The sequence below is a fragment of the Sorghum bicolor genome, chromosome 6 (assembly GCF_000003195.3).
Source record: "Sorghum bicolor cultivar BTx623 chromosome 6, Sorghum_bicolor_NCBIv3, whole genome shotgun sequence".
Classification (NCBI taxonomy): Eukaryota; Viridiplantae; Streptophyta; class Magnoliopsida; order Poales; family Poaceae; genus Sorghum; species Sorghum bicolor.
In genome coordinates this window covers 14,703,164-14,718,699 of record NC_012875.2, presented here as the reverse complement: position 1 = coordinate 14,718,699, position 15,536 = coordinate 14,703,164, and the positions used below count along the sequence as shown (strand labels likewise).

Here is a 15,536-nt window from a genome sequence, read left to right as displayed (position 1 = left end):
AGAGATTGATGTCATCTTAGGCATGAACTGGATGGCACAACGAGGGGTTGTGCTAGACACTTTGCATCGAACCATTAAAATCCCATTGCCCAATGAGAATTCTTATTTGCTAATTCAATTAGTTACTCCCAAGCAGACAATTGGGCAAGTTCATGCCGCTAATGTGTCTGAAGTCAAAGATATCCCGGTAGTTCGAGATTTTCCGGATGTATTTCCTGAAGACTTACCAGGTCTGCCTCCGGACCGGGATGTACAATTCAGTATAGAATTGAAACCAGGGACAGCCCCAATATCTCGAAGGGCCTACAGAATGGCACCGAAAGAGCTGGCCGAATTAAAAACCCAATTACAAGAGTTGTTGCAGAAAGGTTTTATTCAGCCCAGTTCTTCACCATGGGGTTGCCCAGCCTTGTTTGTGAAAAAGAAAGATCAAACATTAAGGCTGTGTGTCGACTATCGTCCCCTAAATGTGGTGACGATTAAGAACAAGTACCCATTGCCCCGCATTGACTTATTGTTTGACCAACTAGCTGGGGCCAAGGTGTTCTCAAAAATTGATTTGAGATCAGGGTACCACCAAATTAAAATTAGGCCGGAAGATGTGCCCAAGACAGCTTTTACAACCCGTTACGGGCTGTATGAATACTTGGTGATGTCCTTTGGGTTGACCAATGCACCGGCCCATTTCATGTACCTGATGAACTCTGTCTTCATGCCAGAACTAGACAAATTTGTTGTAGTCTTTATTGATGACATCTTAATCTATTCCAAGACTAAGAAAGAACATGCTGAACATTTGAGAATCGTGCTAACCCGTCTTAGGGAGCATCAACTATATGCCAAGTTCAGCAAATGTGAGTTCTGGCTGGACAAAGTTCATTTCCTGGGTCACGTATTATCAGCGGAAGGAGTCGCTGTAGACCCAGGCAAGGTAGAAGACGTGTTGAATTGGAAACCCCCGACTACGGTACATGAGGTCCGTAGTTTTCTGGGTATGGCGGGATATTACCGTCGTTTTATCCCGGACTTTTCCAGAGTCGCCAAACCAATCACAACCTTGCTCAAAAATCAAACCAAGTTTGTTTGGTCACCCCAATGTGAGCAAGCCTTTCAGACTCTGAAAAGGTTGTTGACAACTGCACCTGTCTTAGCCCAGCCAGATATTGAAAAACCCTTTGATGTATATTGTGACGCATCAGGGATCAGGATAGGCTGTGTGCTAATGCAGGAGGGTCGCGTAGTTGCATATGCTTCCAGACAGCTCAAACCACATGAAGAGAATTACCCGACCCATGATCTTGAACTAGCCGCCGTGGTACATGCATTAAAGATCTGGCGTCATTATCTGTTGGGGAACACATGTCATCTATATACCGATCACAAAAGCTTGAAGTATATCTTTACTCAAGCTGAGCTCAACATGCGCCAGCGAAGGTGGCTAGAATTAATTAAAGATTACGACCTTAAGGTGCATTATCACCCTGGTAAGGCAAATGTAGTAGCGGATGCCCTCAGTCGTAAGGCTCACTGTAATTGTTTAACAGTGACGCCTAGAGATATAACTTTGTGCCAAGAGCTAGAGAACTTGGAGATAGAAATGATTTCCCAAGGAAGCCTTTCCAATCTAAAGATTGACTTCAATCTCGAAGCTCAAATCATAGAGGCACAAAAAGTAGACAAAGGCATGAAGCATCTTAAAGAGAAGATTTCTAATAGGGCACCCACAAACTTTAAGGTGGATGATGCGGGAGTAATCTGGTTCAAGAACCGGCTAGTGGTTCCAAAGGTACCTTAGCTACGTCAACGAATCCTGGATGAAGCTCATACCACGAGGTATTCTATTCATCCGGGAAGCAATAAGATGTATCAGGACCTGAAGCAAAGGTTTTGGTGGACAAAAATGAAGATAGAAATAGCTCGCTATGTGGCCCAATGTGACACCTGTCGAAAGGTCAAAGCCATTCATCTCAAGTCCGCTGGGGAGTTGCAACCTTTACCTATCCCCGCATGGAAATGGGATGATATTAGTATGGATTTCATAGTGGGATTGCCCAAGACAGCCAAGGGCTTTGATTCAATATGGGTCATTGTGGATCGTCTCACCAAAACAGCACACTTCTTACCTGTGAAGAAATCGTATCATACTTCCACCTATGCTCAGATCTATTTTGATCGTATACTAAGTCTGCACGGGGTGCCAAAGACAATAGTGTCAGATAGAGGCACACAATTTGTCTCCCAATTCTGGAAATGTTTACACGAATCCTTGGGTACCAAACTTTTATATAGCACAGCCTACCACCCTCAAACAGGTGGGCAAACTGAGAGGGTGAATCAAACCCTAGAAGATCTATTGAGATCTTGTGCCCTAAATTTTCCAGATAAATGGGATGACTGCTTGCCTCTAGCAGAATTTTCTTACAACAATAGCTACCAAGAGAGCATCAAGATGGCTCCCTTTGAGGCACTATATGGCCGCCGATGTCGAACGCCGTTACACTGGTCGGAACCCGGAGAAAGGTGGTTCTTCGGGGTTGACTTAGTAAAAGAGACTGAGAACAAAGTTAGACAAATTCAAAATAATTTGAAAGTTGCTCAGTCTCGACAGAAAAGCTATGCTGATAAAAGACGTCGACCCCTAAGATTCGCCAAAGGTGACCATGTGTATTTGAAAGTATCCCCAGTGAAAGGAGTAAATCGTTTTGGTGTTAAAGGCAAGTTAGCGCCCCGTTACATTGGTCCATTCCCAATCATTGACCGATGTGGATAGGTAGCTTACCGCCTTAAACTGCCCCAACGATTATCCGGGATACATAATGTGTTCCATGTGTCTCAACTGAAGAAGTGTCTTCGAGTACCGGACCAAGTTCAAGATATTGAAGATGTAGAACTTGAACCGGATCTAACTTATTCAGAGTATCCTATCCGAGTATTGGACCAAAAAGATAGAGTTACTCGAAGAACAACTACCAAGTGGTACAAGATACAATGGAACCAACACTCTGAAGAAGAAGCCACATGGGAATCGGAAGATTACCTGATGGAGAATTTTCCTGAATTTTACGCTTCTCTTCAAGACAACATCTGAAGAATAGGGAGTGTACTCTAGTGAAGGAAAAGAGTCGCCAGAGCCATGTACTTAATGTACATACATGTTTATAATGGAGTGTTTTTCCCAACCTCTTTCTTTATGAGAAAGTTGAAGATAAAAGAGTTTTGACAAATTTCCTTTTCCATTACTTACCCTAAGGTTTTAAATCTCGGGGACGAGATTTCTTTAAGGGGGAAGGGCTGTAACATCCCTGATGTTACGAATACTAAAAACGGATCATGTCATCATAAGCATTGCAAAGCATATTTGTTGAGCATATTTTGATGCATCAACTTAAAATGAGTTTAACTTGGTTGATTGTGCTTAGGGAAGTAAAGTGTGTTTATCTTGTATTTTAATGCTTGAGTTGGTTGTTAAAAACCCTAGGGTGGAAGTTTTCCGAAAAGCTAAGGGGGGAAACCCTGATTTCTGGACCCTAGATTTGCCCCCTTTTGCACAAGTCAAAAAACTAAGCAAAATATGAGGTTGAGTTCAAAAGCAAAGTTGTAGATCTTGGCAAGATGTACAACTTTGGTGTTTTGAGTTTTTGAAGTTTCAATACAAAATTCAAAGTAATTTTGAAAATACAGATTTCCAGGAAGTGTCCCCTTTTCCAACTTAAACCCCCAATTCAAAATCCATTTGGAATTTTGAAAAGTAGTCAACATGAAAGTTGTAGAGCACAAAAAGTTGAGCAACTTTCATGTTGGGAGTTTTTCAAGTTGTTTAGGAAAAACAAAAGTAATTTTGGAAATTCTGATCTTCCCCAATTCAAACCAAATTTGCCCCAAATTGAATTTTCGAATTTCAAACTGTTTCCCCTAAATTCATGCCCTTACACTCAAAATCAGTTCTGGACTCTTAAAGATGTTTTGTAGCTTATGAAATTTGGAACAACTTTTGTTTTGACACCAATTTGACTCCAGTTCAAATTTTGGGCGAATTTTACAAAACTACAAACTGTGGATGAGGATTGCTACAGTGTTCGGCAAGGGGGGTGCTCTGCCGCCGGGGCAGAGCCGCCTCCGCGCACGCCGCCACGCAGCTGGCCACGCAGCTGCTTGCTGCTGTGCTTCGCGCGGACGTCCTCATCCGCATCGCAGGCGCCGTCGCGTGGATAAAGCCTCGGGTGGCCGGGACTTTTCTTTTCTTCTTCCTGAACCTCGACGCCGACGAGCTCCCTGTGCCTCCCAATTTCGCCTCACCCGTTGCCTTTCCAAGCCCTTTGAGCACACCAGTAGCTCCGCCTTGAGCCCCGCCACCGATTGCGCCCCCAAACACACGCTCTACCCTACCGTAGCTCCAACCCGAGCCGTTTCCCTCCACAACTCCGGCCGAGCGCCGCCGCGAGCACGCCACCATGGCCAGCACCACTCCGGCCCTCTCCACTGCTGCTTTTCGCTCGGCTGAAGTCGTGGTGAGCTTCTAATGCTTTTGCGCTACTCCTTGTGCGCTCTACTCGCCTGTGGTGGCCAGCGTGTGCTCGGCCGCGGCGGCCATCCGCCATGAGCGTGGACAGGGAGGGTAGGGGGGAGTAGAGGTGATCTCGTGTGTCCTAGGAGCTGCGCGGGAAGCGGGAGATGCTAACCCACCCCGCCGCGCAGGCCGGGAGCTCACCGGCACGGAGCCAGGGCTCACCGGAGCGGTGGTGCGAGGTGGAAGACGCCCCTGACGAGCGGGACCCGCTCGTCAGCGGCCGTGTGAGAGAGAGCAGCGCCAGCGCGCGCAGGCCGCGCGGGAAAGCGTTCGCGGGCCGACTTGGGCCAAGTCCAAGCAGGCCGCCCGCACGCCATAGTGCCTTTTTCTTTTTTTCCTTTTTGTTTAAATATGCTGAATGTTTGAAATTATGTAGGAAATTGTGGAGTGATCCAAAAGCAGTGAAACTTTTTGTGTAAGTTCCAGAGAATATTTAGAGCATAGGAAAAATATTGGAAATTGTTTCTCTGATGGTTTGTCTGTCCATAAAAATTGGCTCTTTAATTAGTGAATAAAACTTCTAGGAATTTTGGTTATTTATTAGGGTGTCCAAAAATCACCAAAAATTGTGGGGAGCCTCTGAATATTATTCCCTGGCTCCACACAAAATTTGGTGGCATTTGGATAATGTTTGATTAAAATATTAATAAACCCTTATTTAGCACTTAAATAATAATTCCAAAATAATTAAATAGTGATTATTTAGATCCTCATAATTAGGGTTGAGTGATTTTGGGATTGTGTGATGACCTGAGGTCATTAACCCTAATGACCTGAGGTCATTAACCCTAATGACCTTTGGCATTTTATTATTATTTAGCCTTAATGCTTAATTACTGTCATTAGTAGTTAATTAAGAATTAATTAAGGTAAATAGGATTAATAATTAACTAATTTAAGATAATTATGAATTAAATAAAGTCTTAGTTTACAGATGCAACCTCTTGGGTAAACACATTAAGATATTAAACAACTTTACTTATTGATTATGCTGTATTGCATCAAGAAGGCAAGTTGTACTCGATTTGGTCCTTCTTGCATATTTGTCATACGCATATCATGAGCATTCATCATTTTGCGTATAGTGTCCGTGACCGAAGGAGCGCCCGTTGAACCGAACCCCGAGGTCGGTGCTCCGTTCGAAGAAGTAGGATCCGAGACTTGGGAAGTCTCCGAGGGTGCCTCTCTGCCCTGCAACCAAGGCAAGCCCCGGATGCATTAACCCTCCTTGAATGTTTTAAATCTTTTATCACTTATGAATTGAAAATGCTGCATTAGGTAGTGAGAATTGGGTGAACCTACTTGCTGCATTTACTACCTTGACACCTATTATCCTGTCCTTGACACCTGTTTGTTTTAAAACTGCATAGTAATGCTTAGCCCTGCTACTAGGTAGGTTTTTAAATAAGAAAGTTTGAAGGGTTGTTGTGGAATACATTTATGATCAATGATGTTTTAATCTGAGACCGGTCGGTGGACTTGCTTTAAGAATGGAGTCTTAAAGTAGTGTCTCCAACTGTGTCGGTTAAGGACCGGTCCGTTGATGGCCCGCTGGGTTGAGAATTTATAGTACTAGCCACTTGCCCTCGGTAAGCCCGGTCTTGTGATCCCTCAACGCGAACAGCTACTCGCGCACTGGGAGTGGAAAGATGGCGAGAGTAGTGTGTACCCACCTTACGGATCTGAGATGACCGGAAAACATCTAGATCGGCTGTAGGATGGTGGAGTACTGTGCTCTCGGGTGCCGCGAACCTGGTCAAATTTGGGGAGAGCTTGATTTGGGTTGACATATGCAAGTTTTGGTTCTACATATGTCGGGTGGTTAGGAACTCCAGCTGGATTGCTAAGCGGTTCGAATCGTCGTTGCTCCCCGATTGGGAGACTCAATCCACTGCCCCTCATCGTAGTTAATTATGCAACTAATTGGTCAAATGAAAAAGAGGGAAATGTCTCATGAGGTTCGGATCCCAATTCCCGGACTCATAGCGACATCAAGCTATGGCCATCAATTAAATGATACTTTAATTTAGGACTAGAAACTCACAGACTTGTCTGTGGGGAAACAACTAGGTAGACTGTCCTCGAACTCCTCGGCCTCGACGGGAGAGGAATTCGTAGGTAAAACTTGAAAGTAAGGATGCACTATTAGTAAGCTTTTTGAGCAAAACACTTTGGCTCCTTGCTCAGCCACTCCTTGTCTACCCTAAGCCTGCATTCCTAAGTTCTCCTCTTTTTCGCCGGGTAAGTCTTGTTGAGTACCCTCGTACTCAGGGTTCCAATACCCCTGTTGCAGGTGAAGCTCAGGACCCTGTTGTGTGACCGTCGTCGAGGTTGACGACGAAGAAGAGTGAGCGTGACCCATGGGCAGGGTCTGCAAATTTGTAATCTCTGTCCTAAAGTTTAAGTTGCTCCGCTGGACCTGGCTTGTAATAACACTCTGCTATTTGGAAGAACTCCTTTTGTAAATTAAGTTATGTAATACTTCTGCTGTTTTACTCTGAAATATTATTTTGGTCATATGTCATTTGTGGTGCTGCAATGTCTTCGCAACGAATGATCCTGGTGTTAAGGTGGCCACTTGCTATCCTGTAAGGGCGAGAAGAAGAAGTTCTCGTTAATTGACCATCACCAGTGGTCAGGACGAGCCGGCTTGGCACGCCACGGGTAGCAGTGGAATGAGCGTCCAGCGATGCTCATCGGACTTCTAAAGTGGGAGGATCCCCGGCATTGCCGTCAGAGGTCCTTAGGACAATGACAGGTGCCGGTGGGCCCAAACACTTAGGGGGTTCTGCCACAAGACCACAGCTCAATTACACTACAACTGAAAAAGAGCTTTTTGCTGTTGTCTTTGCTATAGACAAGTTTAGATCTTACTTAGTGGGGGCAAAGATAATCATCTATTCAGACCATGCTGCTCTCAAGTACCTCCTCACTAAGAAAGATGCTAAGCCTCGTCTAATTCGATGGATTCTTCTACTCCAAGACTTTGACATAGAAATCCGAGATAGGAAGGGAGTAGAGAATTCCGTAGCCGACCACTTGTGCAGGCTTCAACATAAGGAAACACATGATGAGCTTCCCATAAATGACTACCTAAGGGATGACACCCTATTTAAGATAACACATGCAGATCCATGGTACGCAGACATCGTAAACTTTATAGTAAAAGGCTATGTCCCACCTGGTGCAAACAAAAGGAAGTTGCTTCACGATAGTCGTTTCCACCTGTGGGATGAGCCATATCTTTTTCGAGTCTGCGCTGATGGACTCTTGAGAAGGTGTGTTCCTATGGCTGAGGCTACTCAAATTATGGAAAGATGCCATGCCTCGCCATATGGAGGACACTACGGAGCATTTCGGACACATGCTAAAATTTGGCAAAGTGGTTTTTTCTGGCCAACGATGTATGAAGATACAAAGGACTTTGTCAGGAGATGCCACCGGTGTCAAAAACATGGGAATATTAACTCACGAAATGAAATGCCTCTCACAAATAATCTTCAAGTAGAACTTTTCGATGTTTGGGGCATTGATTTCATGGGGCCATTCCCTATGTCCGGGAATTGCGAGTATATCTTAGTAGCTGTGGACTACGTGTCCAAATGGGTAGAAGCCCTACCTTGTCGATCAGCTGATTCAAAACATGCCAAGAGAATGTTCCATGAAGTAATCTTTCCTCGCTTTGGTATACCCCGGATAGTTATAAGCGATGGAGGTTCCCACTTCATCGACAAAATCTTCTGGAAGTACCTAGCCGATCATGGAGTTCGACACAACGTCGCAACACCATACCATCCTCAGACTAGCGGTCAAGCCGAAACAACTAACAAACAAATCAAAAATATTTTACAAAAGACCGTAAATGAGATGGGTAAGGGGTGGAAGGACAAACTTCCTGATGCACTTTGGGCATATAGAACTGCATTCAAAACACCCATAGGCATGTCACCTTATCAACTTGTATATGGAAAAACTTGTCACTTGCCTGTGGAAGTAGAGTTTAAGGCTCATTGGGCACTCAAGAAATGGAACATGGATCTCCACCTCGCTAGCGACAATCGTCTGATGCAACTATCTGAGCTAGAATAATGGAGAGAGAAAGCCTACCACAATTCTAGGATCTATAAAGAGAGAACAAAACGATGGCATGATAAGAGAATCAAGCACAAGGAGTTTAAGCCTGGAGATAAGGTTCTACTATTCAATTCAAGAGTTAAGCTCTTTGGGCATGGTAAACTATGAAGTAAGTGGGATGGACCATACAAGGTTATTGACACTTCAACTCATGGAGCCATTACCATCCAAGACGACATAGGTAACACTTTTAAGGTAAATGGTCAACGCTTGAAAATCTATCTTGAGCCACAAAACAACCTGGTAGAGGAACTTGTTGTGATTGAGTTCATAGAATTCTCATAAGCTCTAGACAATTACCTAACCCTTAACATGTTCCACGAGTTTTGTTGTCTATTTGGGTTGTGCAGGATTTTGAAGCTTAAGAAGAGTGAGACCGAACATGCAGGCCACAAGAGTGAACGACTATGTCAACATCCAGCTTGGGGGAGGCACCCCCACGTGTATCTAGATAAGTATTACTTTTCTTCCTTTGGTTTTATTTACTAGTATTCGGAAATAAAAAAATGCATAACCATGAAACCAAACAAAGTTTTTCTTTTGAGTAATATACAATAGTTTTGTGTAATTCTAAGTTTTAAATAAAATAAAAAGAAAGTTTGATTCAAGTCTAGGTATTTGACAAACATGATATGAGAAGGTCTGAGCTACTATTTAACTTGTTCCAAGTTTTGCTAGAGTTCTGGAGATTTTATCTTTTGAAAATCTAAAAATTCATAAAAAAATAATATGAGATCATAATACCTAGAGTCTTATAAGATATAAATATTAAAGCTGTGGGCACTTGCTTTGTTCAAGCCATTGTTAATTCTTGTAGTTTTGGTTGAGAGAATTATCATGCTCCCAAGATCAAGATCTTTTTGTTTTAAAAATATAAAAGATTCACTCTTCTGAAGTATCATTGCGTTAGAGGCATGGGACTATGCAAAAAAATTTGATTCGAAAAAAAGAGTGAGACGAGAGGTAAAAATGGACAAGTGTCCGAAGTAGAATTAGGGGTACAAAGATACCCACCTCAGTGGAAAAAATGGACATGTGTCCGACAGTAGAATTAGGGGTACTTGCTACCCACTTGAAAAAAAAGAGACTGAAAAAAAAGAGAAAAAAAAAGAAAAAAATGATAGCCCATGGTCCCTCTAATAAGCAATATGCCAGTAAGAGATGACAAACTTTTCAAAAAGGTCAAAAGTCTTGATCTAGGAGTATGACATTCCTCTCCCTTACTCCGAGCGTTGACATAGCAAAATGCAAAGTAAGTATGCTAAAACTTTTAAAGCTCTACTTATATATCTTTCGAGAAGAAGGCAAATGCCTCAGTTTTATTTTGCAGACTTATAAAAAACTCCAGAACAAAGGTAAGACAAAAGAACTTGAGACATAGTGCTTGACTTGATCGTTCTGTTTTTCAATCACTTAAGACCTTAGTAATAACTTAAAAACCCTATAGTAAGAGGCATAAAAGTAACCCCTGATTTCTTGCTGATTTTAGCTTTGCTCAGGGACGAGCAAAGGTTAAGCTTTGGGGAGCTTGTTGACGGTCCTTAATGCTCACATTTAACCATCAACTAATCATGGAAAAGGATCTAAATGGAACCAACACCTAGACATAGGGTTTTATCTGACAGAATTCCATGAGTTTTGGTGTTTGTCTATTTCTGTAGGGGGTTATCAGAAACTAAGGAAGAAAGGCCCACACGTCGGGTTTACATAGAGATATTAACGTGCCGCGCAATTTTCTACCATCTAGAAGACTCCAGAAGCCACGGGAACGAACGGGAGGCCGATCGGGCCCGGGGGCAGGGCGCCCGCCCAAGTCCCTTGGGTGCCCGCCCAGCTACAATAACCAATCAGCTTCAACTTCGCGGATCGTGCTCCACCGACCTAAGGGACCAAGAAAAACCATGCGATTAATGTCGGTTTGATCCGACGGCCTAGATTCATCTGAAAGACTATATAAGCAAGGCCCCCTGGCCCCTGGAGACCATACCTCTTCTACAGAATCAAAGTTAGGGTTTCAAGTCTTCATCCAAGTAGAGAGGATCCCTCTAGTTCTTCTAGTTCTACCTCTAGTTCATCTAGATCTAGTTCTAGTTCATCTAGTTCTAGTTCTAGTTCCTCTAGTTCTAGTTCTAGTTAGTTCTAGTTGTAATCTAGAAAATAGGGAGAGAGAAGAGGAGAGCGAAGGAGGAGCCGGATCTGTCGGATCTTCCTCAACATTGTACTTTTGCAGCAACTGGTTCGTTCTTCATCGTTCTCTAGGTTCTTCAATTCATAATCCTGAGTTCTTTAATTACTTTTATTTACATTCAAGTTATTTATTGGATTCCCGCTTGCATCAAGTGCTCTAATCTTTGCAACATTAGAGTAGTAATTAATAGATTAGACGTGGTGTTTAGTCTTGCAATTACCTGGAATTGCACCCAATCCTACGGATTGTTGTGGTAGCCTTAGGGTAGTGAGAGCCCTAACGGTCGACGTATTCCACCTCGTTCGGATCGGTGTTTGTAGGACCGTAGTCAGACCTTCCTAGCCCCCTTCTCATCTCTTTCTGTGGTTAGTGCTCTGATGTCCCGATATAAATAAACTTGAAGTAATTCTTGATTCTTAGATCAACTAGAGAACTCTCAGGAAACTTCCTCTCTTCCCACCAAAAATATTCATATAGTTATCCTTGGGCGATCTTGGATCTTAATTAGTACACTCACGTTCCCTGTGGAAAATCGATACTCTAGAATACTCCCGGGTGAAGGCTACATCGGTATCCGTGCGCTTGCGGATTTTTCTGTTTGCGTTTAAAATACCCAACACTGCGCCTGTGAAATTCGCCTCACTCGCTCCCTTTCCAAGCTACCCGAGCACACCAGCAGCTCCGCTAAGACCCTAGCAACCGATTGTGCGCCCTCTCGCTAGCTCTAACCCCTTGTAGCCCTCAACCGATCCGTCCTTCTCCAATCCCGGCCGAAACGCCGCCATGGACACTTCACCACGGCCAGCTCCTCTCCGAGCTTCTCAACCGTCGCTTTCTGCTTCGTTGAAGTCGCGGTGAGCCACTGATGCTTATGCGCTCTTTGGTTCACGCTTTACTCGCTTGCAGTGGCCGGTGCTCGCACGGTTAGTGCCGCCGTCCGCCGTGGACGCGAGCAAGGGGGATTGAGGGGGGTAGCGCGTGGTCTGAGCACCGCAAGAGATGCGTTGGAGGCTGAGGATGCTGGCCCGCCCTATCGCGGAGGCCAGGAGTTCACCGACGATGAGCTTGAGCTCGCTGGGACCGCGGCGGGAGGTGGAAGAAGCATCTGACGGGCGGGTCCCGCCCGTCAGTGACCGCCTGAGGAGGGAGAGTGCGCGCGCAGCGCCCGAGTGGGCCGAGCGTGATCGGGCCGGCCTGCGGGCCGAGTTCCTGGGCCGCTCGCAGCATAATGCTTTTTCCCTTTTTCCTTTTATGCAAAATTTGTTTTATGTTTGATTTTGTGTAGAAAATTGGGCACTGATTCAAAAATCATGGAAATATTTGTATAGGTTCCATAAAATGAGTAGAACACAGGAAAAATATTAGATTTTATTTTCTTGTAGTCTGCATGTATATAAAAATTGCCTCTTTTAGTTGGTAAATAAAATTTCCATGAATTTTTATAATTTATGGGTATATCCAAAAATCACCAAAATTTGTGGGAAGTCTCTGAGTATTATTCTCTAGCTTCACACAAAATTTGGTGGCATTTGGATAATGTTTGAATAAAATATCATTAAACCCTTGATTAGTAATTAAATAATAATTCTAGAATAATTAGATGATAATTAGTTTAAATTATCAAAATTAGGATTTGAGTGATTTTGGGATTGTATGATGACATGAGGTCATTAACTTTAATGACCTTTGGCACTTAATTATTGTTTGGTATTAATGCTTAATTACTGCCATTAATACTTAATTAAGAATTAATTAGAGTATAAAGGAGTAATAATCAGTTACTTATGAATTAATTAAGAATAATTGTCAGTTAAGGGAAATCTTAAGTTACTGATGCAACCCCTTGGGTAAAAACACTAAAATGGTAAGCAACTTTAATTATTGTTTAGTCTGTGTTGCACCGAGAAGGCCAGTTGTACTCAACTCGGTCCTTCTTAAATATTTGTCAAACGCATATCATGAGCATCCATCATTTTGCGTATAGTGCACGTGACCGAAGGAGCGACCGTTGAACCGAACCCCGAGGTCGGTGCTCCGTTCGAGGAAGTAGGATCCGAGGCTTAGGAAGTCTCCGAGGGTCCCTATCAGCTCTGCAACCAAGGCAAGCCCCGGATGCATTAACCCCTCCTTGAATGTTTTAAATCTTTTATCACTTATGAATTGAAAATGCTGCATTAGGTAGTTGAGAATTGGGTTAACCTACTTGTTGCATTTACTACCTTGATATTTGTTATCCTGTCCTTGACACCTGTTTTATTTTAAAATCGTGTAGTAATGCTTAGCCCTGCTACTAGATAGGTTTTTAAACAAGAAAGTTTGAAGGGTTGTTGTGGAATACACTTATGGTCAATGATGTTTCAATTTGAGACCGGTCGGTGGACTTGCTTTAAGAATGGAGTCTTAAAGTAGTGTCTCCAACTGTGTCGGTTAAGGACCGGTCCGTTGATGGCCCGCTGGGTTGAGAATTTATAGTACTAGCCACTTGCCCTTGGTAAGCCCGGTCTTGTGATCCCTCGACGCGAACAGCTACTCGCGCACTGGGCGTGGAGCGATGGCGAGAGTAGCGTGTACCCTCCTGGCAAATGGGCTGGATGGGGGGTACTGTGCTCTCGGGTGCCGCGAACCTGGTCAAATTTGGGGAGAGCTCGATTTGGGTTGACATATGCAAGATTTGGTTTGACATATGTCGAGTGGTTAGGAACTCCAGCTGGATTGCTAAGCGGTTCGAATCGTCGTTGCTCCCCGATTGGACTCAATCCACTGACCCTCATCGTAGATAAATATGCAACTAAGTGATAAAAGAAGAAAGGGGGAAATGTCTCATGAGGTTCGGATCCCAATTCCCGGATTCAGAGTGACATGAAGCTATGGCCGTTGGATAGATAATACTTTGGTTAAGGACTAGGAACTTACAGACTTGTGTGTGAGAAGCAACTAGATAGACTGTCCTCGAACTCCTTGGCCTCTTGAGGAGAGGAATTCGCGGGTAAAACTTGAAAGTAAGGATGCACTATTAGTAAGCTTTTTAGCAAAACAATTTGGCTCCTTGCTCAGCCACCCCTTGTCTACCCTAAGCCTGCATTCCTAAGTTCTCCTCTTTTTCCGCTGGGTAAGTCTTGTTGAGTACTCCCGTACTCAGGGTTTCATAACCCCTGTTGCAGGTGAAGCTCAGGAGCCGACATGTTTCGGACCCTGTTGTGTGACCGTCGTCGAAGTTGACGACGAGGAAGAGTGAGCGTGACCCATGGGCAGGGTCTGTAAATTTATAGTTTGTGTACTAAAGTTTAAGTTGCTCTGCTGGACCTGGCTTGTAATAACACTCTACTATTTGGAAGAACTACTTTTGTAAATTAAGTTATGTAATGCTTTCGCTGTTTTACTCTAAAATATTATTTTGGTCTTATGTCGTTTGTGATACTGCAATGTCTTCGTAACGAGTGATCCTGGTGTTAAGGTGGCCACTTGCTATCCTGTAAAGGCGAGAAGAAGAAGTTCTCGTTAATTGACCATCGCTAGTGGTCAGGACGAGCTTGCTTGATACGCCACAGGTAGCGGTGGAATGAGCGTCCTGAGATACTCATCGGACTTCTAGAGTGGGAGGATCCCCGGCATCACCATCAGAGGTCCTTAGGACAATGATAGGTGTCTGTGGGCCCAAACACTTAGGAGGTTCTGCCACAGAAGAGAGACATCCTCGAGAGCCGTAACCAACCTGACACTCGGGGACGAATAACACTCAGAAAAATTCACCTTCCCCGAGCGCAACACTCGGGGAAGAGCCGCTCTCAGGGAAGAAAAGTGTTCCGTGACGTCCCAAACAAACGGCGCTGTTGGGGCTTAAAATTAAAAAATTTGTTCCCCGAGAGCCAAAAAAATCACTCGGGGAAGGCGCTCTTTCCCGAGTGGTGAATCCTGACACTCGGGGAAAATACTGGCTTCCCCGAGAGCTGTGAGCCTTGCACTTGGGGAAGAGGCCCTTCCTCCGAGAGCCAAGAAAGGCACTCGGGGAAGTTTTTTTGTTTTTTTGTCCCAGTTTCTTTCTGATGCCTTCCCACATTATTTCAAACTTCTTGTTCAAATTTGGGGATATTTAAACATCTTTAAGTATATTTCATTTGTTTTTTACGTTTCATTGATTTTTTTTGCAAACTTCAAATTTGAACTGCAGGTGCATTAAATAATGGAATTTCTTTATTCAAAAAATGATATTCTCGATATTTGGTTTATGCTAAGACCGTATCCAAAACCTCAAATGAAATGTGAAATATCTTGTTGTCGTAACATAAGATACAACTTGCGGAAAAAGTGTTTTAAAATTATATAAAATCCGTAAAAAATCCAAAAATCAAAAAACTTGTCTGGGCGTCATTTTATCACATATAGAGGCTATGATAAAAAATTTAGAAGGTTTGGAACAAGTTGCGATGTTGAATGTCTAAAACCTAGACATCTTTACATGTGATCGCTTGTGAAGATTATCCCAAAAAAAACCTGGCCCAGATGACGAATCCAGCCCAAAATCCCCGTCTAACCCTATCCCACCGCATCCCACCGCCCAGCCCCTCACCCTGCGCGCCGCCCCCGAGACGCCGACGCTCGACCCTGCGCGCCGTAGCCCCGAGATGCGACCCTGCGCGCCGCAGCCCC

General features: G+C 43.8%; 1 protein-coding gene across 1 annotated transcript in view; it reads left to right on the top strand.

The window, feature by feature from the left end:
• Positions 4,672-15,536, top strand: part of LOC8086457 — a 22,975-nt gene continuing 12,110 nt past the window's right edge. Inside the window, exon 1 of the mRNA XM_021463524.1 lies at positions 4,672-4,791. Coding sequence (XP_021319199.1) covers positions 4,672-4,791 — 120 coding nt within the window. The remainder of the gene's footprint in view (positions 4,792-15,536) is intronic.